Source organism: Notamacropus eugenii, chromosome 6, assembly GCF_028372415.1.
Source record: "Notamacropus eugenii isolate mMacEug1 chromosome 6, mMacEug1.pri_v2, whole genome shotgun sequence".
NCBI classification, from domain to species: Eukaryota; Metazoa; Chordata; class Mammalia; order Diprotodontia; family Macropodidae; genus Notamacropus; species Notamacropus eugenii.
Genome location: NC_092877.1, coordinates 94,423,252 through 94,448,455, shown reverse-complemented (window position 1 = coordinate 94,448,455; position 25,204 = coordinate 94,423,252). Strand labels below are relative to the sequence as shown.

The 25,204-nt window shown below is 38.7% G+C and overlaps 1 protein-coding gene across 16 annotated transcripts in view; it reads left to right on the top strand.

The window, feature by feature from the left end:
- The window catches only part of RBM47 (RNA binding motif protein 47), a 153,989-nt gene extending 141,740 nt beyond the window's left edge, over positions 1-12,249 (top strand). For 14 of the 16 annotated variants that reach the window (XM_072620554.1, XM_072620555.1, XM_072620551.1 and 11 more), the window contains 3 exons: positions 824-1,030; positions 3,857-4,062; positions 9,496-12,249. In XM_072620554.1, the coding sequence (XP_072476655.1) occupies positions 824-1,030; positions 3,857-4,062; positions 9,496-9,735 (653 nt within the window). In that variant the 3' untranslated portion in view covers positions 9,736-12,249. Of the gene's footprint in view, positions 1-823; positions 1,031-3,856; positions 4,063-9,423 lie in introns of all 16 variants that reach the window. The other 2 variants (XM_072620566.1, XM_072620567.1) reach the window with 2 other exon arrangements.
- Positions 12,250-25,204: the final 12,955 nt, after the last annotated feature.

Genomic DNA, 25,204 nt, shown 5'->3' with positions numbered 1-25,204 from the left:
TTACAAAGCATAGAACTTATTAGTATCTCTATATAAAGTTAAATCATATAATGAGCTCACCTCAAAGGAGATCTAGCTTCACCCTTTATAGATCAAAAAACTGAGGCCCCCCAAAACTGATTTGCCCAAAGTTATACAGGTGGTATGCATCTGAGGTAGGTTCTAAACCCATATCCTCTGGACGTCAGGTAGTCCATTGTTCCATGCTGCTGACATTTATTTTGTGCATGTTACTTCATAAAATACTTTGCCATGCATCATTTAACTTGATTCTCACAAAACAGTCATGTAGAGTAGGTCAGCCAGTTATTAGTATCCCATTATTAATGGGTGGGGAAACTGAGACTCACAAAGATTAAGTGACTTGTTCAAGGTCACCCAGCTAGTGCGTGGAGCCAGGAGTTTAATCCCGGTTGAAATCATATTTCTTCTTCGTTCCTTAAAAATGTTATATCCCAAGCCTGCCATTCACTATGTGACCATAGATTTTGGTACCTAGATTTCTCCATCTTGTAAGATGAGGTCTTGAAGGTAGTGACTTTAATGGGCATCGATGATATAAATGTCACGCATTGACAAGGTGTGATCGTATTTACTTTTCACATTGATTGATGAAGTTACTGAGTCATGTCCCTCAGGAATAGGAGATTTCTTTGGGCGTCTGTAGCACTTCATTGAAATGAGAAGGTTTTCACATGGACAACTTTGACTCTCCGTAAGCAGCTAAATGTCAGGGTCCTTGGAGTCTTCTGATTTGTGAAGCTCAGCCCCCTGGCATTGTCACTTGTGGTTATTCATCCCAGTTTTGTGTTGTTTCTATAAGCAGGGAGCATAAGAGGCCGAGGGCGAGGGGTCGCTGGTAACAGAGCCCCAGGCCCCAGGGGATCTTACATCGGGGGATACTCTGCAGGCCGTGGCATATATAGCCGATATCATGAAGGGAAAGGAAAGCAACAAGAAAAAGGATATGAGCTGGTACCGAATTTGGAATTATCCGCTGTCAATCCAGTCGCTATTAAACCCGGTACAGGTCAGTATAAATCTGAGTGATGGACCATGTTCATTCAGTCCGAACCTCAGACCTCTCTTTAAATTGAACCTAAGCCTTGCTAACTCTCAGGCACATGCAAATATGTGCCTTTGCCTCTTGGGGAACCTTAGTCAACACAGGTGGATCCCCGGGCTCTTTTGTGTTTCCCAGTACTTAAGTGCTCACCAATGGTGAGACTTTTTGCATTCTCCAGAGAGAGACTGGGCAGAGTTGATGAGTGGATTGAATTTGACCAAGGGAAGGAAGTTCATTTCTCTTCAGGTGTACCTTAAATTCTGTTAGAAGAGTTGATGGAAAAGGTGGAAGCTCTTGTCAGTGGTCAGGGCTACCACCACCCCCTTTGTAACAATCGTCTTAATGAGCTAAAGATCTAGAAATGCCATGAAAGTACAGTATCAGACATTACAATTTTTGAGTCAGTATCTAATTAATGTCAACTTTGGTTATAAGCACCTGTTCCTCTAATCAAGCCAAGAGATCCCAGCAAACACAGCTAACTCCACAATGCTACTTGTCAAATAGTCCTCAGTCTTTATGATTCATTAATCAACTACCATCTGTAAAACTCTGCATTGGGTGCTAAGGAGAGCTCAAGGGAAAGAGAAAACATCAGCATCCCTGCCCTTGAGGAGCTTATACCTGAGATGAACACAGAAAAAGCAAGCATAGCAAATGCACATATATGTCTTTTCAGTGACTCGATGTTGGGAACACAGAGGTATCCCATTTTACTGCACACTTGCCTCACCAAAAGTAGGCAAAAGATTGCTGGAGCAGTTAATTCCAGTAAAACATTTGTCACAAAAGGTGGTAGTATTAACTAGTTGCATCTTTCATACCCTAATTCTCCGATGGGTCAGAGTTCTACAAACTTTACTCAAACATGGAAGAAGCAAGGATTCCATTGCATTTTGGTCATCATATTGGATTGGCCCATAGGAGAAGAAAATATTTTCTTTATTTAGAGCCTCTCTTTAAAGAGATACAAAAGTAATTTGTTATACATAAGATCTTTTCTACAGATAGGGAACCTTTCTGACCAGATTTCCATCTAAATACTCACATTATGAGCAAGTGTGGAGCTAAAATCTAAGGATTCTCTTGTCTCTCTGTACATGAAACTGACCCAGGTTTCAGAGGTTCTTCTTTTTCCTGAGAAGGTTCCTATTTGTAACTGACAAAAATGTAAGCGTTAATGGAAGAAGAGACAATTGTGTGTATATAGTACATACAGCCTTTAGGTGGATAAAATAATGTTCAGAGGATTGCAAAAGCAATGAGCTGGTAAGTAACCAGAACAGACCCAAATAAACCATTTCAGTTCTAGATAGCCTTAGTTTCCTCTCATGCTCTATGCTTCTTTTTATCAAGAAAATAAGCATTTTGCTTTTGAAAAGGTTTGCTTTCTTATGTGTTCCCACCTGTCCATTTGGTTTAGAAAAGATGATATCCACCCTTCTCACACACAGCTTTTCTTTTCTCCTTTTTTTTTGAGAAGAGAAGGGAAGGCATTTGGGGTTAAGTGACTTGCTCAAGGTCACATAGTTATTAGGTGTCAAGTGTCTGAGGCTGGATTTGAACTCAGGTCCTCCTGACACTAAGGCTGGTGCTGTATTCACTGCATTCATTTTAAGACTGATCACCTTCATTAGGTCAGGAAACGCTGAAGGTAAGCAGAACTGCCTAATAATAGGTTCACTAGTTAATTCTTAACATCTAAACTGGGATAAGACTTAGTATCATGAAGAATAAAGCATAGCTTAGTCTCTTGTTAATGTCATTTCTGCCTGAAAATTCTCTAGTTCAAAATAATATGAAAGGTCAACAGAGCCTTTGGGGTCATAAACTCTTTTACAGTAAACCACTTCTCCTTCTTTCCTCTTTCAGTGATTAAACCTGAATAGTTCAACTCACTGAGCTGTCCTCTATTTGTGTGTGTGTGTGTGTGTGTGTGTGTGTGTGTGTGTGTGGAGTTAGATATATGTAAATTCTAACATTATGTATAAAATATATTTCTATGCTTTACTAGAATTTATATTCTTTTAAAAATTAATATCTTATGTATTCTATAATTTGAAAAATAATCATTCACGTGAAAAAACTTCTTTATCTGTACATTTCAACTCCATGTACTATACTGTAATTCCCTTTAAGATAGGGACATTGTATTTTCTTGTTGTCTCCCCACAGCACCTAGGATAGTGTTCCACCAAATAAACAAAATATTGCTAACTTTCTGGACTTTGATTAGAATGCCTTTATCTCTACACCCAGTACAAAGGGTTTTGAATTGGTGGTTCATACAGAAAGCCCCATGAAATCGTTCCCTGACTATTTTATTATCAGATACTGTTACGAGGCTTAAAGATGACTATACCTTTAATTTTACACACTATGTTGTCTCATTGTGTGTTAGTCTAGAGTTCAATATCAAATGTAGAACTGACAGCATGAATCTATTCCTCTGAACTTTGTAACAAAATCCTCAGCTTTCTTGCCTCTTAAAAGATAATAAAACCAAGGAAGGTTTCAGGTCTAGCCATGGTAAAGTGATAATGAATGTAGCTGACTGCCCCAGGTATCAAGATCTTGGTCAATTTCCAATGTAGACCCTACTTGTTTAGAACATAGGAGACACCCCCGCCACCCACTATAGAAAGAAATTTCTCTGTATTGCATGTTATTATGGATAGATCCTTTCTCAGCTAGTGGTAACATCTTGATGGTATATTTGATTTTTACTCCATAGAGAATGTATATTAATCTTAATCAGCTTGGTTTTTCCCATTCCTGAACCTGTTTTAGTGGCCATCCCTGCTATTGGGGCCCAGTATTCCATGTTTCAGGCAGCCCCTGCTCCCAAGATGCTGGAAGATGGCAAAATCCATACAATGGAACATATGATCAACCCCATAGCAGTACAGCCAGACCCAGCCAGTGCTGCTGCTGCTGCTGCCGCTGCCGCTGCTGCTGCTATCATGCCTGCTGTTTCAACCCCTCCACCTTTCCAGGTAAGTTTCTTATGTCATGGAAATTTATGTGATATGTGTTTCCTTCTACCATTTATTTGTGTATTGATAGGAATTGAGTTCCTTATGTGCCTAGACCTCTGTGATCCACAATAGGGTGAGGTAAGTCAGGTTATTTTTAAACACAGGTTCCTCCTGTTAAGAAGCTGTCACTACAGGAGACATTTGATACATATACTCAGCAGTAGCTTTAATATAGTACTTAGTCTGGGCCAGATGCTGTGCCAAGCACTTTAACAAATATTACCTCATCTGATCTTCACAACAATCCTACGCAGTGGGTGTTACTATTATCTCCATTTTACAGTTAAGAAAACTGAGGCACGCAGAAATTTTTAAGTGACTTGTCCACAGTCATGCAGTTAATAAGTGTCAGACTGGATTTGAACTCAGATCTTCATGACTCCGGGCATAGCTTTCCATCTGCTACACCAGGAAACTCACCAGGAATTGTGGATCTTTCATATGAGAGCCTCCAGGGGCCCCTGTGGTCCAAGAAAGTGCCCACAAATTGAGCTCTCTTTCCTTTGCCCTTGGAGTAAACAGGGATGTCATCTCCTAGGAAGAGGAAAGGGAGGGAGGGAGGCTTCATTTAATTCCCTTTTATTTAACCATCTTTAATGAGGTTTTATCCTTTTTTCATATTCTTTTACTATTTATTTCAGACTTGACTTGTGGTTTCATGGATGTAGGGAATTCTCAGGGAAGAATACTTAGCAGTTGTTTAGTCTTTGACAGCTGCCTGGGGCATTGAGAGCTTGTGTAACCTTGGGAAAGTCAAGCAACCTGTATGTATAAGAGGCCAGTTTGAGCCCTGGTCTTCCTGCCTTATGACCTGTTCTCTAACCATTCCACCATGCTGTCTTTTACTTAATCTAAAGTAGGCCATGAAAGCTGTTTATGCTGCACACTCCTAAAACTTCAGAAGCCCTATGCCAAAACAGGAATAAATTAGGAGGGAGGAGGAGGGTGTGAGGAGATAGCATGCATTCATTAATTCAACACATATTGGACTTAATATTCAACATCAAGGGTTAATAGATCTCAGTTCAATTCCTGAGGCTACCACTAACTACCTGGGTGACTTTGGATGGTGACAAGTGAGAACAATGATGAGAAAAGTGGAGTGACTGGGTTCACAGAACTTGTTAGTGGTCAGACCAGGACTAGAAGCCTTTAGACTCTTGGTCCAGAATGCTCTACTGGGTCTTTTGTTTGGATGGACAGCATATAGAGGTAGCTGGTGGTGCAGTGGCTAGAGCACTGGGCCTGGACTTGAAGACCTGAGTTGAAATCTGACTTCAGATACTTACCAGCTGGGGGACCCTAGTCAAGTCTTATGACTGTTATTTGCATCAGTTTCCTAAACGCAGATCATAACATCCACTTCCCAGAGTTGTCATGGGGATCATATGAGATAACACCTCTGCAGAAGTTGGCCTGGAGAGGTAATGTTGGCAAAGTATGGAAAACTGGAAGTAGATCTAAGAGGTAAATAAAGAATGGCCAGCCCAGATTCATCCCCAAAATGGAGGGCTTAGAAGGAACTCACCAATCAGAGAAGGGAGGCTGAAAGAAGTATTCCAGGGGAGAAAAGGCAGCTGGTTCATGGTTGCAAAGTCTGAGGAGTCAGAAGCACCCTTGAGAAGGATAAGGTATTAGAGGTTAACAAGTAGTTAAATGGACAGATTTGATTTTTTTTCCTATTTCACTCAGTCCTTTCAGATGGATGGCTAAGCAATGGTTTAACCTTACAAATGTAGGAAAAAGATGGTTTAGAGGCAGTTTTGGATAATCAGCTTCTGGATGAAAAATTGGCAGTAGGCAGAGCTAGATCCCACCAGTGCATCTGTCACTCAGACAGTGACTCCCTAGTTGGGTCTGCACCACTTCTCATTCAGACTGTTATAATATACTTTTGACTGGCCTCCTTCATTCTGGTGTCTCCCTTCCACACTTTGCCACTTCCTCACTCCTTTCCATCTTTCATACCACTGCCGAAACAATCTTCCTGTGTCAGGCATCTGAGTTTTTTACTTTTGATCACAAATTTTGAGTGACTCTTTTGCCTTGGGTAAAATACAAACTATTCAGTATGACCTTTAAGGCCCCCCATAGTTTGGCAAACTGACATCCCAGGATTACTCCACATGATTCTTCTTCATGTACTCTGTGTTCTAGCCAAACTTGGGCTGTTAGCTGTCCTCTGAACTCATCCTTCCATCTGTCTCTGGGCCTTTCACACAGGTTTTCCTCCACCTGAAATGCATTGCATCCTCTCCTCAGTTTTCTTCAAGGTGCAGCTGTTAGACCACTCCCTACTTGTAGCCCTTTCTAATACTTCTCATTTTAATGTTCCCTCCTCCCTAGAGTTATCTTGCATTTGCTTATCTGCAGACACATTATTTTTCCTCAATAAAATAAAAGTTCCTTGAGGAACTTGAGGATCAAGCCTTTTTTGCCCCTTTTTTTAATATCTCTAGCACAGTACCTTGTACAGAATTGGCACATAGCAAAGGTTTGTTATCCTGGCATTGAGGTTTCCCCTGGGTGAAAATGTGCAGCAGCCAGTTGGAGGTGTAAGAGCAATAATAGTTAGCATTGTTTTTTAAGGTTTGTACATGTAGTATAGGTGCTATTATTATCCTCATTTTACAGATGTGTAAACTAAGGCTGAGAGAAATTAAGTGTTCAGAGCCTCACAGCTAGCAAGTGTCTGAGGTAGAATTTGAAGTCAGGTCTACGTAATCCCAGTCCAGCATTCTATTTACAGTATTTCTCAAGGAGTGGTTTGTGAGCGTTAAGTAAATTAAGAGTAGTAACTTAATGTTAGCTTGGCCTTACAAAGAACAGATCATTCCAAACTAACCACATATCTTTTTTTTTTGACGTGCACAGCTGGGTCCATCCATCAGAGAAGAACAAAATAGTCACAGCATCCTTAGATTTTAGCTAATTTTGACAGTCACTCATCCATTGGTCAAGAAACATTTATTAAGGATCTAAGTACCAGGCACTGTTCTAAATGCTGGGAATACAAAAAAGAGGCAAAAGTCTGTCCTTCTCCTCAAGGATCTTGTAGTCTAATGGGGGGAAGGGGAACAACATGCAAACAGATATTTAAAAAATAAACTATAGACAGAATTACTAGGAAATAATTAGCAGGAGGAAGGCTTCCTGTAGAAGGTGGGATTTTAGTTGAAACTTAAAGAAACCAGGGAGGTCTGTAGTTAAAGCAGAGGAGGGGAGAGTGTTGTAGTCAGGGGAGACAGCCAGAGAATGCCAAAAGATGAAATGTCTTGTTTGTGGAACAGCCAGTGGCATCCTGAGGAGTATAAGGTATAAGAAGACTGGAAAAGGTAGGAGGGGACTAGGTTATGAAGAGCTTAGAATGCCAAACAGAGCATTTTGTATTTGATCCTGGGAAATGATAGGAAGCCACTGGAATTTATAAAATAAGGGGTGTATTGTATAAGTGATTAATGGTTAAGTATGATTTGGACTAGATGAACTATGAGGTTCTGTACCTTTGTTTTATACACTTTAAAACCCTAGCAAAGTATTGATTTTTGAATGAGGAGATCAGAGATATGTATCCAAGCTGATGCATTTCATAAAATGGAGAAACCAATATTTTACTGTATTTTATATTGACTGACTCCATTAAAATGTTTAAAATAGACCAAAAAGCTCTGTAGTAAAATATTGTACATGTGTCTGCATATGTGTATTGCATTGTACATATTATGTATATACATATAAAGATATCTACACAAATATACCTATGTGTGTGTGGGTAAGAGAGTGAGAAAGAGAGCAGGTCATATACCACAGTCAGGCTAGCCACACTACAGATTTTTGGTGATTGAACTGGTGAATTTGGTGAACTTTGAACTGGAATGGATCCTGTAGATTACAGTAGGCAGTTGTTCCCAAACTTGTATTCTATAAAATCTGGATGAGGGGTGAGGATGAGCAATGACTTGTTGGGATGGGGGGCTACTATCAACTATCAGGTGAGAATCTACATTTATTTTTAAGCTTAAAAGGGGTTCCTTATACTTGAAAAGTTTTACCATCATCATGTCTTATTGCAAAATGTCTTGTGTAAAGAGTGTTAGAAATGATATGTTTATGTACCTCAGTTAGTTCTTTAACAGTTTATAACTCAATATATGCATTTCTAAAAAAATCACCAAGCTATGCAAAATCATGCAGTTAAAAACTACAGGGCTTATGGGCAAAACGGGGTTTGAGGCGCAATACTCAGGGGCACATTAAAAAAAAAAAGGTAGGAACCAAATTAAAGTGGTAATACAGTTTTATACATGTTAAATGGTGAAGAAATATCTGAATACTACAATAAATAGTGGCAGTTTCTACAGCCTCAGGCTACTCCTTGTCTTACTTGCTGCTTTTGCTGGCAAAGTTGAAAGCTGAAAGCAAAGGGACATCCCCAAACTCCTAGACCCAGGGTCCTTAGAGAAGATGGGGGAGAATGCTTGGGGATAGACCTTCTCACCACAGCTCCACCTGCACCAGAAGTTATGCAACAGACATGGCAGTTTCCCTTGAAAAGGACCTGAAGTATATTTGTGAAAAGGGGTATCAGAAGGGTTTGAGGTATTGGGAAGCAGCACAGATTGCAGCAGATTTTGAGGAAAATCACACCTAAGGAAACTTGAAATCCACATTATGCTCAAATTGTTCCCTAATATCAATCGTGTTGAATCAAATTTGCATGTTCAAAGTAAGCATTATAGTAGAACTGAGTGCACATCTTCAAAGTTGTTGCAAATGTATGTAGGTTGTGGTTTACTATGAAATGACACCGTTTTATGCCAATGGTTATTTTTAAGGTTTTTTGATTAGATCGCTCTCTCTCTCTCTCTCTCTCTCTCTCTCTCTCTCTCTGTCTTTCTCTCTCTCTCTCTCTCTCTCTCTGTCTTTCTCTCTCTCTCTCTCTCTCACATACACACACGTATATTTGTGTAGATATCTGTATATGTATATACATAACATGTACAATGTAATACACATATGCAGACACGTACAATATTTTACTACAGTGCTTTTTGGTCTATTTTAAACATTTTAATGGAGTCAGTATAAAATACAGTAAAATATTGTTTCCTCCAGTTTATGAAATGCATCAGCTTGGATACACATCTCTGATCTCCTCATTCAGCACCCTATTTTCCAGATGAAGACAGATCCACCAAAGGGAAATGACCTGCCCAAGATCCCATAGGTAGTAAGTTAACAGTGGGGAAAATCTTCGAAGCCAGATCTCTGTCTGGAAATCCACTGTTCTATTAACTTCATCCCTTGTTCTCTTTCTAGTACCAATGCCACGGACCTATTCACGGTGGATACTTACATCAAGATCTGGTTTTTTTCCTCCCCGTTCCTTAGGGCCGCCCAATAACTCCCGTATACACAGTGGCTCCGAATGTCCAGAGAATTCCTGCAGCTGGGATCTACGGTGCCAGCTACGTCCCATTCGCTGCTCCTGCCACAGCCACGCTAGCCACACTACAGAAGAATGCCGCAGCTGCAGCTGCGGTTTATGGAGGTTATGCCGGCTACATACCTCAACCATTTCCTACTGCTACAATTCAGGTTCCCATACATGATGTCTATCAGACATACTGAGATTGAGGGGGGTTCATGGAAACAAGCAAACAAAGAAACCACTGAAGGAACACTTTACTATTTATGAAGAAAGTACCTACTGCAGAAGAACATGTTTGAACTTTAGTAAATACATGTAAAACCCTGAAAGTGAAGAATGTTATCAAATATTAATGCTGAAATATTTTGTACTCATGAAGTCACTGGTTTTTGTGACTTTTACAGTGAATGCACCTGTATTCTTATATTTCTCAGAGAGTTCAACTTACGATGCCTTAATAGGATCCTCTACTCACATGTACACAATAGTATGTTTATAAAGGTTTTTTTAGTAATTATATTTTCGGTATGAAGGTTATTTTCTTAACTTCTGCACTCCAGAGATGTTTATTTTGTAGTGCCTTTAATAAATATATTGACTTTATATGTGTCTATAAAGAAGAACATCCATGCAGCTAGGTAATATTTTGAAAATATATATTCAATATTTAAAGATACAAAAAAAGTAGTGCTTTAAAAGACACACACACACAACCCTGAGTACCTTATTTAAAAATAATCCTGAAAAGTGCAATTTTAAGATGAGTGAAGTCATTGTGTTTTTGCCGGCCATTGGGATGATGGAGCCATCTAAGGACACATTCTCTTTTTGACAGAAATTGAAACAAACTCTCCTTCATCAAGGAGGAAGTGACCTCAGATTTCTGGGGGATTTCTTAGATTTCTGCCTCTCCCACCTCCTGTGCTCTTCCTCATTTTCCTTTTTCTTTTGTCCTCCAAAACTGGACAATGTGAGCAATTGGTGAGTGAGTTGTTAGAAACAGAGAAGAAATTGCTGAGTACTCCACTCAACTACTTTTTTGGTAGTATCTTTTTATCTGTGCTTTGGTGCATTTGCTAAAGCAGGATTTTCTATAGAACCTGCAAGATTGTGCCTCTACCTAGCTTGTTCATCATCCAAGCCAACATTGAGTTTCTTTTCCAATTCTCTTGACTTTTGTTTTTGCAATTTAAGTTGTAGTGACAGAGAATGTGCGCTTTAATTGTAGACAGGGTCCAAAGGAATTCTTGTCAAGCTAAAAAGTTAAGCTTTATTTACTTGTAGTCTTGTGATCATGTTTCATGCTAAATTTCTGCTGTAGTTGGGAATAGGAGATTCATAAAATGGGGTTTTCCTCCATTCACTGTGCACAAGTAACTTCCACTTAGGTAAACTAAATTTGAGAGAGCACATCCAGAAGGAGGGAAAACCTGTAGGAGTTTTCAAAGTTTGTAAATATCTTCTACTTATACATTTTTCAAGTTGTTTTATGTTGCAAAAAGTACATGGTGTGTGTTTTATCAGAAAATGAAACCATTTATTTCAATGTTGTTAGGTTGTTGGTGGTTTTTTTTGTTATTTTTGTTTCTATTAGGAAGTAACTATATTATTGCAGTGTTTTTGTGGCCTGTTTAAAGGCTTTTATTTAGCAGACTGAATGTAAAATACAGTAAAATGTTGATTCTCACCCACTTTATGAACTGCATCAGCTTTGACTAGAAAACTTAAGAAAGTGAGGTGTGCAATAGGTAAAGAATATGCAGTTATGTTTTTATGTCATGTTATGGATCCATAAAGTCTTTCCACCCATTGAATTTTTGCTGGTGGCAGTATGAAATTTACTCTTGTGGACAGAAAGCAGGATCCCTCCCTTAGCAAATATTTTAGATTTTGTTTAAAAATATAAATTAATAGATTCCCAAATGCCTATTTTCTCATCTTCTGATGGGAAGGGTTTTTTATATATAAACGATATTTATTTAACTATTCTATAAAATTATTGAGTGCCAGGTGAGACCTTTTACATTCTTAACATTCTTTTCCTTGATTTTGAAAACAACACTTAGAGAATAGAGAAATTGTGCAATGTTCTAAAAACATATCTAGAAACCTGTATCCAAACCCTAGCCTATTAGAATACATAAGGTATTGAGATTTTATTTGGGTCAGATCTTCATCCTGTGGAGCAGTGGAAGAAATATTCTCCTTCATTGGCAATGGTGGAGAATTTTTATTGAGTTTTTTTTCAGTAGGATGAGACTCTGACACCTTGTTCTTACTGTATTTTACATGTGCCTGTAAATTAAGTGCAAAAAAAAAAAAAAAAGGAAGAAGAGAAAGGTATCTTATCTTGGCTGGTACCAAACTACCTTAAAACTGATGTTGGTCCCTTAGCCAGTTAGATATCAATGAGCCTCCTAACTCTGGTCTATCTGTACCTGTTGTTTCAAAACCATTTCATGTACACTACTGAGGTAAGTCGATAACTTGAAATGTGAAGTTTTTGGGGTTTTTTGTGTGTTTTTTTGTTTTTTGTTTTTAGGTTAAGAACAAACTAGACCAAAAAATTTAGTATGACCTATTTTTTGAATGTGGGTGTAGTTTAGTTATTATTATCTTTACTTTCTTTGTTGGAAAGCTTTAAAGTTTATTTAGTTCTTGCTCCTTTTATAGTACATTCTTAGATGTAGTTAATAAAGCATTCTTTAAAGTAATTTTTGCCACTTCATTTCATACTCTGGGTTCAGTCTAAGTAAAAGATGCTACATTTGCACACATCCAGATACAGTTTACACAAAATTAGGAAAATGCTACAAGAAGAGTGATTCAGTTAAATTCACTATTGACAATTTGGGAAATAAACGTGGGAATTTAACCTCAGTTTGGAAATCTAATTGGAGTTGGTGTGCTTAGCTAAAGTATGTGTTATCTACATCCTACCTGGTCTTTCTTCTGATTCAATGTAGCAACGGATTCAACGAATGGTTTAGACACTAGCACAAATGGATTTAAAAGGAAAAAAAAAGCAAGCATGCAAAGAAGGAGAGAAATCAAATGGTTATTTTACAAGAGGTTGGATACAACCTTCCTTTAATTTACATTAGCTTTTTCTTGTATTTTTGTGGGCATCTTTAGGGATTATAGTAATATAAAATGGTAGCTTGCATTTATATAGTTGCTTCAATATGTCAGGCACTGGGCAAATATTATCTCATTTAATCCTCACAACAACCCTGGGAAGTAGGTGCTGTTATTACCCTTATTTTACAATTGGGGAAACTTAAGACAGACAACTTATGGAATTTGCCCTACTTCACATAACTAGTAAATATCTGAGTCTGAATTAAAATTCAGATCCTCCTGGCACCAGTATTTTCCTCAAAGAAGAAGAACTAAGTGAACTTATGAAGAATTATCAAAATAAGAGTTTATTGCTCACCTTCCTAATTCTTGGAGAGACAGTGTGCCTTAGTGAATAGAGAGCCTGCCTTTGGAATCAGGAAGACCTAGGTTCACATCTCATCTCTGACACATGCTTTCTGTCTGACTGGACAAGTCACTTAACTTCTCAGTGCACCAGACACCTCTCTAAGACTATCAATTTAAAGAACAGATATTGATCCTCATTGGCAGGGATTCCTTAGTGGGAGTTCTGTATGTCAATGAAATCACCAATCCAACCCATCCACCAATTATAACAATATATAAGTTGCTGAGACATTTGGAAGAACTATTTAAATTGTTGTAAGAATAATGAAGAGAAATCCTAAAGAGAACTATGTAAAGGAAAACTTAGGGGAACTAGGTGGCGCTGCAATGGATAGTGCACTGCGTATGGAGTCAGGAAGACCTGGGCCGAAATTCAATCTCAGACATTCACTAGCTGTGCAACCCTGGGCAAGTCACTTAACCCTATTTGCCTCAGTTTCTCATCTGTAAAATGAGCTGGAGAAGGAAATGGCAACCACTCTAGTATCTTTGCAAAGAAAGCCCCAAATGGGGTCATAACGAGTCAGGCACTACTGAAACGACAGACCGAAAAAAATGGCAAAAAAGGAAACTCTGCAGTTTGAGTTTTTCAAAAATGTAGTAAGTCAGCAACCTACTGTGTGACAAACACTGTGCTAAGCTCTGGAAGTACAAGCCAAAACAAAACAAACAAATACAGTTCAACTTGGTCAGATGGAGTGATGGCGCGATGTCCCTTCCAAACTGGATCATTAGAGATTTGTTGTCTAGCTTTCATGCAAAACTTGGAAAATGCAAGCATGCTTGCAGAAATTCAATGTCCAGTTAATCATTTCAAGAGCATGAACAGCTTTAGTCAAAGGGAAGTATAGTGCATTAAACATTAGCTAATATCTCTTACTAGGTAATACTATTAGGCTTCTTGTTCGCATATTCATATATTAAAGATAGCTATCACTTTTGGCAGTAGTGGGGACGGGGAATGAGGAGCCATGTGTGAAGTACTGGTGCTGTCAGAATCTCTAGCAAGCTATTTCTTGGCAACTAGCTTTGGAATTAGCAATGTATTCATTGCTGAATTTTGACTACTTCAGTGAATTCAGAAGGCCTGTAACTTTCTTTCTTCCACTTTCCTCCTTTCACACATTTTTCTACCAATAAAGATGGTGAAAAAGAAGGGAACTGTTTGACTTGCTCTCATAATAGCTATTCAGCTCTAATTCTTCATGAGTCATCTGACAATCTTGCAGATGATTTTAAAAATTCAACTACCAGCCCTACCTTCATTTGCTTTCAACTCCATGGTAAAGATTCTTCAAACAGCGTTCTCCAAGCAAATTTCTGAAGTATTGAGTGATTCTCTTGATGAATTAAGAAAGGATTGATGTCTCTAGCAAAATTTTCCTTCTAGATTGGGCACTGGTATAGATGAGTTCCTGAAAACTTGTGAAAATTGAATTTGGGTAAATTGACTCCTATTATAGATGCGTTAAGAAAGTTCCTTATCTGATAGAATCATGTAGTGGATCTTGTAGTCAAGTGAAGTACCACAATATCTTCATAAATGAATCCTCTGGGAACTAAGGATCTTTATAACAGTAGTTATAAAATAATATTATAAAAGTAAACCCACTTAAAAAAAAACCACTTCAGAAACCAAGCAAAACTTTTGATTTTATTATGAATGTCTCAACCTCTTCAACAAACTGAGCTATTATGTGCACAAACATGACAGTGACGATATTGCTCCAGCTCCTCTGGCTCACTATGCCAAGATGCCCACATTTGGGGTACAGACCTTCACCATGCTCTACCATCTGCCAGTGCTGGGTGAACACTAGTCTAGTATATTAAGGTGCATGGCTCTAGAGACCAGCTGATGTCCTTCATGAGCTCCTCTAGAGATTGGCAAGATCCGTAGGACCTGGAACAAAGTCTTTTGCAAACAGATCTTTGAAACTACTCAACAAGCACCCCAAGTTCTGGGGGACAGGATCTATATCAATTACCACGATGTGAATCCTGCCAACACGGCCTGGAATAGTTCCGCCTTTATCTCAGCTCAGTACTCTCCTTAGAGGCTCCTGCTACATTTGACATACCTCTGACTAAAGTTACTGACCTTTCCTGTTTAGTCAGTCATTCTTCTTGTATGTTTGGGAAACAAAATTAAGATTTTAGAAGGTAAAAAACAAAAGAAAAAGCTGGGCTGGACCAAGACCACTCAACTTCTATTTACCAAGGAATAATAAAAGGTAAACTGAATTGAGCATAAGCAAAATTATAAAGGCTTTCTTTTCTCTCCCCAAAGATAACCCTCTGCCTTTTTCAGAAGTTCTCTATATAGTCCATACCTTCTAAAATGTGCCCCCCCTGGAACCTGTAATCAGGTTAAAGCCACACTTTGGGTCAACAACAACTCAAACTACAGCCTTAGCCCCATCTGATGCTTTCTTAAAAACCAGACCAAACCAGAAGACAGTAACTCAAAATAAAGCAAATTGGTCAGAACAAGGTAAAATAACCAACCCTCTACTCTTACTTAAAGGAACATGCTCCCAAACATATATGGCCAAACAATGTTTCTTAGGACCGTATTCCTCCTAGAACACACCTTGAAGGCCTCTGAAGCTATCACTTGCTGCTTCTCTGAAGAACTATTGAAGTTCTCTGCTGAGAACAGATTGGTTTTTCCTCTCCACCACCATCTACTGTTTCTCCTTTTTACTACTATCATCCACTGGCTTTCAATTGAATTGCACTTCTCTACAGGAATATGTTGATAACATTGCTGTGTATATAAACGGTCTATTGGCTCAGGACTAGTTTGGCTCTTTTGCAAGTCAATTTAACAGGTACATCTAGTCCACGGAGCAAGCAAGAATCCTTTAACTTATCTGTCTTTTGAACTGCTCTGTTTCACCTTCAGTACAAGTTGTTCCCTGGTGTTCCTATTATTGAAATTGGGGTAAATTTCTTTCAAGTTCCTTCCACCATGCCTCTGAAAGTCAACACTATGGTCATACAAATTTTCCCTAGAGATCCATTTAGAAAGATCGAAGGAAACAGAATAGAGTTTGGTAATCTGTCCTGGATGTCTACAATTGTGCTCAAATTGCTACTCTCCTACACTTTTCTCTCAACTAAAAAAAAACTTATAGCCTCTGAAAATAACTCCTGATGCTGTGCATGGAAATAAGTATATATCACAAACATTCTTCAATTGACATAAAACATAGTAAAAGATAATCATTCTGAATGCATAGTCCACATACAAATACCTAGTTTGTAACATTCACATTAAGGTTGGGTTCCATAGTCTAGATGCAAGTTACATGTGGATACATAATACACAGCACATATGCCAATTGATGTTGGTCCTGCAGATACTAGTTTGAGAATGACGTGCCAGTTGCATCAAACTTTGGAACATTGTAGAATGTAGGCCAAATACGTAGGTCACATGCAATATGTAGCACTAACTGTAACAAGTGAGAACAAATACAAAAGCATGAAATGTACACGTTATATTTCATGTATAACTTACATACCAGTATACATTGAATGCATTTCACCAAAGAATACTATTTGATTACATGTGTGAACTCTTCCATTACTCCTAGAGCATTAGAAATCAACCAAGTTACTGATCAGACAGTTGTATTTCTGAATTCATGGATATTCCAGGATGAATAACACCTTAAACTTCCAATGAATCAGACTCCATATATGTCCTCCATTCCCTTGGCACCTCCTCAGCTAAAGTATCCACCAGAAAAGAAGCAATTTCTGAATTCAGCCTTGCTGCCTACCTGGGTGGATGTCCCCTGGAGGCCAAAATAATCTTGTCTAATTTCCCTCCAGATTGTACTATCATGCAATTGCTACTTTGTTTCCATATCTTCTCCATGAGACCAGGAAAATGACCTTTGGAGCCCATTTTTGTCAGTCAACAAACATTAAGCACCTACTAGGTGCCAGGTACTGCTAAGCACCAGGGGTACAACTACAAAAGAGACAGCAACTGTCCTCAAGGAACTTACATTTTGGGGGGGAAACAACCCAAAAAGAAGCTAAGTGTGGGGGGAGGTGTGAAAGTATCCAAGGGCATGATGGAGAAGTCCAAAGGAGAGCACTAGGCAGGAAATGAAGAGGTGGAGATTTGGGGAGGAACTTTGCAATTTATCAGTACTTAGGGAATAGTTCAGCAGTTGGCTTCAATCTCAGCAGAGATTCACCCTGGTTGTGAGATTCCTCTTCATTCCCATTTTCCGAGACTTGGAAGCACAGCACTCATAACTCTTGCCCAAGTAATTGTAATATGGTATAATGTGGTACCATTCTGAACACTAAAAATGCCCTATGCTGGCTCCACTGAGCCTAAGGTTTAGTGGTCCCTAATATGTTCAGTAGCATGGGATGAAATGTTTCAATTCTCCTTGAGGGGTTAAAGACTAAAGTTCTAGGTTCTTGATTCCTTCTAGGGCCAGAACTTCTTTGAGGAGCTTGTTCCTTCTAACATGTTCCCTTTTCCTCACCCTCAAAAAATCTCAGATTGGTCAGAATAGATCTAAGCAAGGAAACAATACATAGAAAACTGTTTCTCCTGCAACAATTTGGCAACCATATGACTTTCTGATTTTAACTCTACACACAAAACTCCCAGAGGCATAAGCCAACTAGCAAATAATTATTCACCAAACAGTACTTTCCTTTGGGCAGCTAGGTGGTGTGGTCCGTAGAGTACTAGGTCTGGAGTCAGGAAAATCAGTTCAAATCTGGCCACAGACACTAGCTTTGTGACTAAGGCAAGTCACTTAACTTCTGTTTGCGTGGCACCCAGTAGGTATTATATAAATACTTATTCACTTCTTTTCCCCTTTCTCTTTGAACACATTAAGTATATATTTCACACTTATAATCTTCCACTGCCATCTTGATCCAGTAAAATCTTTTTTTTAACCTGCTCCAGAATTATCTCTTAGCCTAAAAATCTTAAATCATCATGTAGTCCTTTAAAGCACTATGCCTCTAGTAGTACCAAATGTTTTCTTATACCTTATGTTGCATCAGTCATGGACTGGTACAGTACTCCATTGTACAGTTCCAATTATGACATTCTACATCAAAGCACCTACTATGCACCAGGTACTCCTCAGCGGGGAAAGGGGTCCATCAAATGTATTCCCAACCGTTATTTGGTTGTTCCAACTGCCAGTCGTTTGAGGAAAATTGGGCCAGGGTCTAGAACAATAAATACATTGTATATGTACTGATGGCATAGCTCTGATGGAAGTCTCCATTGCCATTACATGTGTCAATGACTCAGCACCCTGATCATTACAGAACACTCATCTTTACTATTAGCATGTCTTCTGACACATAGCCCATACAATGAGGCATCTCCTTCCAAATTAGGCCTCCTTGGTAATGCACAACGGACTGAAATTGGTCAGTGCTGCGGCTCATCTCAGTCAGGCAACACCCAGCTTCTGTTTCATTTTTATTCATTTTTCAGTTGTATATGACTCTTTGTGACCCCTTTTGGAGTTTTCTTGGCAAAGATATTAAAGCAGTTTTCCATTTCCTTCTCCAGCTCATTTTACGGATGAGAAACTGAGGCAAACAGGGTTAAGTGACTTGCCCAAGGTCACGCGGCTAGTATGTCAAACCAGATCTGAACTCAGAAAGAAGAAAGTTCCTGACTCCAGACCTGGTACTCTCTCCACTGCACCACCTCACTGTTCATTACCCAGCTTATGACTTGGATTCAGGAAGACCTGAGTTCAAATCCTGCCTCAGACACTTATTTGCTGTGTAACCCTGAATAAGTCACTTAACATGTCTCAGTCTCAAATTCCTCAAGCAGCAGGCGCATGAGGTTATTGTGATGATCAAATGAAATATATGTAAAGCAATTTGCAAGCAGTAAGAACTATGTAAATGTTAGCTACTATTATTAATATGTCCTAAAAACAAATGGTCAAAATTTACCAGATACATTTAACAATTTACATTTTACCAAATACATTTTGGTGATATACATTTACTAAAAAAAATTATTAATGATCAAGAATATGAAATGCTGCAAATCACTACTAATAGAAGATAGAAATTATAACATTTGAGATTTCACATCACAGCCTATGCACTGGCAAAGATGATAAAGCAAGGAAGTTGGCTATGCTGAAGGCTGTGGAAAGATAGGTTCACAAGTGCTCTGTCTAGATCTGTGAATTAATCTAACTCTTCCAAAAAACATTTTGAAATTATGTGAGAAACATCATTAAATGGTTTTATCCTTTGAATAATGCCACTACAGTCCATCCAACACTTCTTAAACTGTGGGTCACAAAAACCACACTTTAAGAAGAACTGAAAGGGTCATGAGTGGAGAAGTTTAAAAAGCCCTGCCAGATGATTAATGACAGAATGAAAGGTACAGTACCAGAATATTAATAACACTTTGAAGGAAGCAGCAAAAATCCAGAAACAAAATAGTTACCCATTGATTAGGACATGTTTGATCAAATTGCAGATTATGTGTCTTCTGGAATACTATTGAGTCATAAGAAATGGTAAATATGAGGAATTTGGAAATTTGGAAAAATCTGGAATTTGGAAAATCATTGGAAGATTTGTATGAACTTAAGCAATCTGAAGTAAGCAGAAAGAAGAATCACAAGGACATGGTAACTATGGTAACATGTAAGCAATACTTAAAGGCAGCTGAACTTACTGATAGCAATGACCACTCTTGCTTCAGGAGAACAGATGATGACATATACCCTCATCTCTATGGACAGATGGGGCCTATGATAGGAGGCCAGGCTATTTCATTTGCTCAGTTGTTGCATTGGTTAGTTTACTGAAATGTCTTTTTATAAGGGAAGGTTCATGTAGGACCCTTGGAAAATAAATTAATTATGCTGAAAAAAATAAGAAGGATTGACACAACTTAAAAATACAGCCTTCGTCAATGTTGACCAGCCTGTCCTACTGGATACTTGTTCCTCTTTGGCTTTCTCCATCGTTGCTTTCTCCTGGTTCCTCTCTTACTTGTATGACCCTTCTCAGCTTCCTTTCCTGAATCAGCATCTATGTTGTGCCCGCTAACCATGGGTACTCTGTCCCAGGTCCTCTTCTATTTCTTCTCCATACTCTCTTACTTTGTGACCTTGACAACTCTCAAGGGTTTAATTAATATCTCCATACAGATGATTTCCATGCCTATGTAACCAGTACTAATCTCTTTCCTGGAGTCTGTTCCCTTATCATTAACTGCCCTTTGTATATTTCAACTTGGATGTCCCTTAATAATGTCCAATATGTCCCATAATAATCATAGCTAAGCTAATAATAATGCCCAAATCTATAATCTCGGTATTATTCTTAACTTGCTTACCCTATATAGTCAATTGATTGCCAAATCTCATTATTTCTGTCTTCATGACATCTCTTGCAAACACTCTCTTCTTCCTGTTCTTCCACCATCACCCAGGACTATTGCAATGGTCTTTCACATGGTCTCCTTGCTTCATGTTTCTAACCATTCCAGTAAATACTTCGAATTTTTCTAAAGTGCAAGTCTAGCCACATCCCACCTGCCCCCACACCCACTCAATATACTTCAGTATTTCTTATTATCTGTAAGAGCAAACATAAACTCTTCTATCTGACACTTGGTACCTTCCTAATCCCCTTCACACATTCTATGAGCTGTCCACTGGTAACCCCTTGCCTCTTGTCACATGACCGGGTCATCTTTAGGAGGGGTTTTGGCTCACACATTTCTTTAATGATGTTTTCCATTTTTCTATTCCTTCTTCGTAACATGGTCTAGGCTACTCATATCCAATATGAACTTTACCATTACCTTCTGGGTAATATTTGTTTAAAAATCTTCAGTTTTTGATTCTTAAGTTCTCACATTTACCATTGGACTTAAATGCTACACCAAGGCATCGTCAAGTATGCATTAAATCCTTTTGAGTTATTTCCAAAGAAGACCAAACCCTCCACTGCTATGAAATAATTGAAAAGACTACCTCAGGCTGGTCCTAAAGGGAAAGCTCCAGGGAGCTCCAGCTTAGGGTTGTTGCTTCTTTGACAGGAATCCACAGCCATCATTTCCCTACCTTGTGTGAGATGCACCACAAGGCAAATCTTCAATAACTGTCTCAATACCTTACATTCTTACTTGTTAGTGAAGAAGCTAGATCTAGTGTCTGAGAGCATGGACCACTATGTTACCATTACCAGCAGTCTTTTCCCCACAGATGACTCCCTATTCCCAGCCTTCTCCACCCCTGTTTTGAGATAGAGCTGCCTACCACGGAAAGTCACAGCCATGATCAGAAGAGGGATCCAAAGGAAAACTCAATACAAGTTATGGCAAAACCAACACCACAGCCATTTCTGCAAGAGGCATAGGGTTGCATGGAATTTCATTTGCCATTCTCCCAAGCTAGCTTCAATTTCCTGAGAGTGATATTTCAGCCTTCCTGGGTGCTTAATGTGACCTTTCACCAGCTTTTTTTACCTACCTTTACGTCTTGGCTTGGGCTATTTTGTTTTTCAAAATTCTTCATTAATGATTAACCTGCCATGAGGTTTAAATAGTCCTTAGTTATTCTGAGAATCTCAGCATAAGAAATGCCACCAAGGTTGATTGTTTGGAGTCGACCTTGCTGAGATGGGATTGGATCAAACTATGCTGAGCTCATGGGGGCCATGACAACCCAGAGTCTTGCCAGTTAATTTGTGCTGGACTTTCTTCCTTTGCCCCTAGCTCCTTTATGCCAGAGAAGGAGAGCTTTAATGGTGAGAGAGAATCCTCATAGTTTTAAAAGGGAACATTCTTGATTTTAAAAGTCAAGGCAAAAAAAACTCCATTAACCATACATTAGAGCAAATCTTAAACATAAGCCCAAATGTGGAAAGGGCAGGCTCCGGCTGCTTTCTGCAATTCTCCAGACCTGTTTTCAGAGACAATTCCAATTTGGCATTTTTATACTCTCATGCCTGTGAATATGTACGTATCTAGAAAAGGACAAATCTCCAGTGACAAAACTTCAAGGGTCCTCTTCTTTATATCATTAACAGGTCAGGGTAAAAGTATAACCTGGACTGAATTTTTCATTCTCCAACTTAGCAAAATAGCATAAGTCCACTTATCTCTAGAAGTTGGCCTATTATCAAGGCTTACTTCCTGCTCCACAAGGTCCCGGAGGTCTGTCACATCTCAGTGCCACTATCCCAGGAAAGCTAGTGACTGCACCACTGCTCAAAATAGGACAGAGGCATTAACTAGGAATGAACACACCAGGATCAAGTCCCACAAATCAGGCCTGAGAATGGACAGCATTAAGTGTTCCTCCAGTAGTTTGTGTATATGTTGAGGATAGAGGGAAAGGACAAGCATGGAGGGAATTCCTGGGAAGCTATTGCTGGAGGAAGGGAAGGAGCCTAGTTGCCATATAGTAATTTCCTAATTTAGTTAATTATGCCTGCTAACTAGGTGCTAAATCTGTTTGTTTCACACACTGGAAGACTGGACTGCAAATGCTTCAGTAAGGTCCTGGGACAGATTTAGATCTTTGAAGTAGACAATGATTGATGCAGAATTGTCCACTACAAAGTTAGTATTCCAAGCCATCTTCTTCTTTTGTTATGTGTATGTGTGTATTCACTTAAATTTATATATATGTTTATATAAACATATTCCAAGGGTGCTATGCTCTGTGAGCAAAGCAGAATTGAAACAACACAAAGGAAATGTAGGATGCTCAGATTTGGAGTATCCACCCTAAATGTTCACATGGGCTATCTGTGCCCTATCTGTGGTAGAGCATTCTGAGCTTGTATTGATCTGATCAACCACAGTTGTACACATTGATACTTCACTTTATCATGGTGATGTCCTTTTGGTCCTCTTTGAGAACAAAGGACAATGACCAATCAATCTATGTGTCTATCTATCTATCTACATATATACATAAACTTTGCTGATTCCCTACTTCCCACTCTCCTAATACCTAGTGTCTTCAAGTGCTTTCCACTTTTCCTACCCTAACCAAACTTAGTCTCAGGAAAGAATCTGAACATCTTATTCACACTAAGGTATAGAAGACTGCTAAGGACCTCTTGTAGTGCTACCTCTTGAGTATTTGCTTTAGTAACAAGGAATAAATTTCATCTGTAGTCCACACCAAGAGAAAGAAGGCCTAACTGTTGAATTTACGCTATCAGACATCCTTCTGCAGTCAGTTTGGGGAGGGACAGAGGATATACGCCTTGGAAGTTCTACCACAAAGGGAAGCAACATGGGCTATCAGAGAGATAGCTGATCTCTCAAAGAGGGGAAACACAAATGGTGGAAACTTAGAGCTCTCCCATATGAGGGCCTGGTATCTGCAGGTAATAAATAGATTTCAATCTGTTGGTTTGGAACATCTGCTGTAGAGTATGGAAAGTTGTCTTGCTATAGCCACTTTTACAGTTAACCATGCAGCTGTGTTCTGTGGTTTAAAAAAAGTAAAGTAAATGAATAACAAGAAACAAAATTGTTGCTTCTTCAGCTACAAGAAGATAACTTGTCTTCCTGGCCCTCGAGTGACAGGACATTTTCTTTGGTATGAATGAGTGTTTGTCAAGGTATCATTGATGGTATCAGATCCGTTTCTGTTTTGAGGAGGGTACATATGGGTACAGTTTAGAGAATTAGAAGGCCCACTAAGATATAAATGGTTGCTAAGAGGAAGAGGAAAGGAAGCAGAAAAGACAACTTAATGGACAGTGTTGGAGTTGAAGTCAAGAAGACCTGAGTTGAAATCCAGCTTTGTCATTTACTACCTATATGACTTTGGTCAAGTCAATTAACTTCTCTGGGTCTCAGTTTCCTCATCTTTAAAGTGAGTTGGTTGGACTGGATGCTACCTGAGGTCATTTCTTGTTCTAAATCTGTGATTCTAAAAAGTATCCCTTAAATGTTAATTATGATTACACATGTATAACCTATTTACATTAGACTGCATGCCGTCTTGGGGAGGAGGAAGAGGAAGGAGGGAGAAATTTTTTTAGAACTCAAGATCTTATCAAAGTGAATGTCGAAAGCTAAAAATAAATAAATAAACAAATGAATGAATGAATGAATAAACAAATAAAAAGTCTCCCTTGAAGCTTCCCAACCCACTTTGTATTACACCCGAGGCAGCTGCTACCTTGCTTGCTCCTCTATCTATTTCTGTACATGCCTGCCATCCCTCCAGCCCTGCACCCACCTGAAAAGCAAAACTCAAGTTCTTATAAGGACATACTTTGAAAAGTATCATTAAGTTGAATTGAACTAATGAAATTCATTGAACTATCTTGAATTCAATTCAATTCTTTGGAAAATGACAAATACATTTACAAGAGAAAATAAACCCTCTCTCTTCTACTCACACCCACAACTGACACCCAGGAGTGATTCTCAGTTCTTTCTTCCTTTGTGAAAGTCATCTTCTTCAGCTAAAAGAACACCTGAAGTCATCATTACTTGAGCAAAAAGAAGAAAACCATTATGTAATTCTCATCTTAATAATGCATACAAAAATAGTATCAGTAGCCTATTAATGACAATGCAAAGAGAAATTCTATTTTCCCATTTCAAGTGACCATGCTTAAAATAGAGTAAATTTGTTCAAAAATATCAAAATATGCCTCAGAATCTGAATAAGGATTTCTGTAACATGTATTGTCATATATAGTATTCCAAAAACATATTCTGGGCAATCCATTCATTCATTCAGTTGGTCAACAAACATTTATCATAAACTCTCTGCTCAAATTTTACCTCTCTGAAAATATATGTTATATTCAATTTAAGGTAAGGGATGAGGAGACCTTCAACATTCTAAGACTTCATTGCTTCAAAACTACTTCAGAAGTCACTGCAGGGCCAGCTTCAGATTCTCAAAAGATATCATCCACTAAGGAATTTTTTAAAGAACATCACTATAGGGCAGCATGGAATCTCCTAGAATATATATATACTCCTCCTCCTTCAGTTAATGCAAGATTTGGACTAACAAGGGACTATACTTTATTTTTTTTTTTTATTTTTTTTTATTTTTTTAATGTTTAACAATCACTGCCATACAATTGCGATTTTATCCCTCCCCACCCACCCCCCACTACCTCCCTCCCTCCCCACGACTG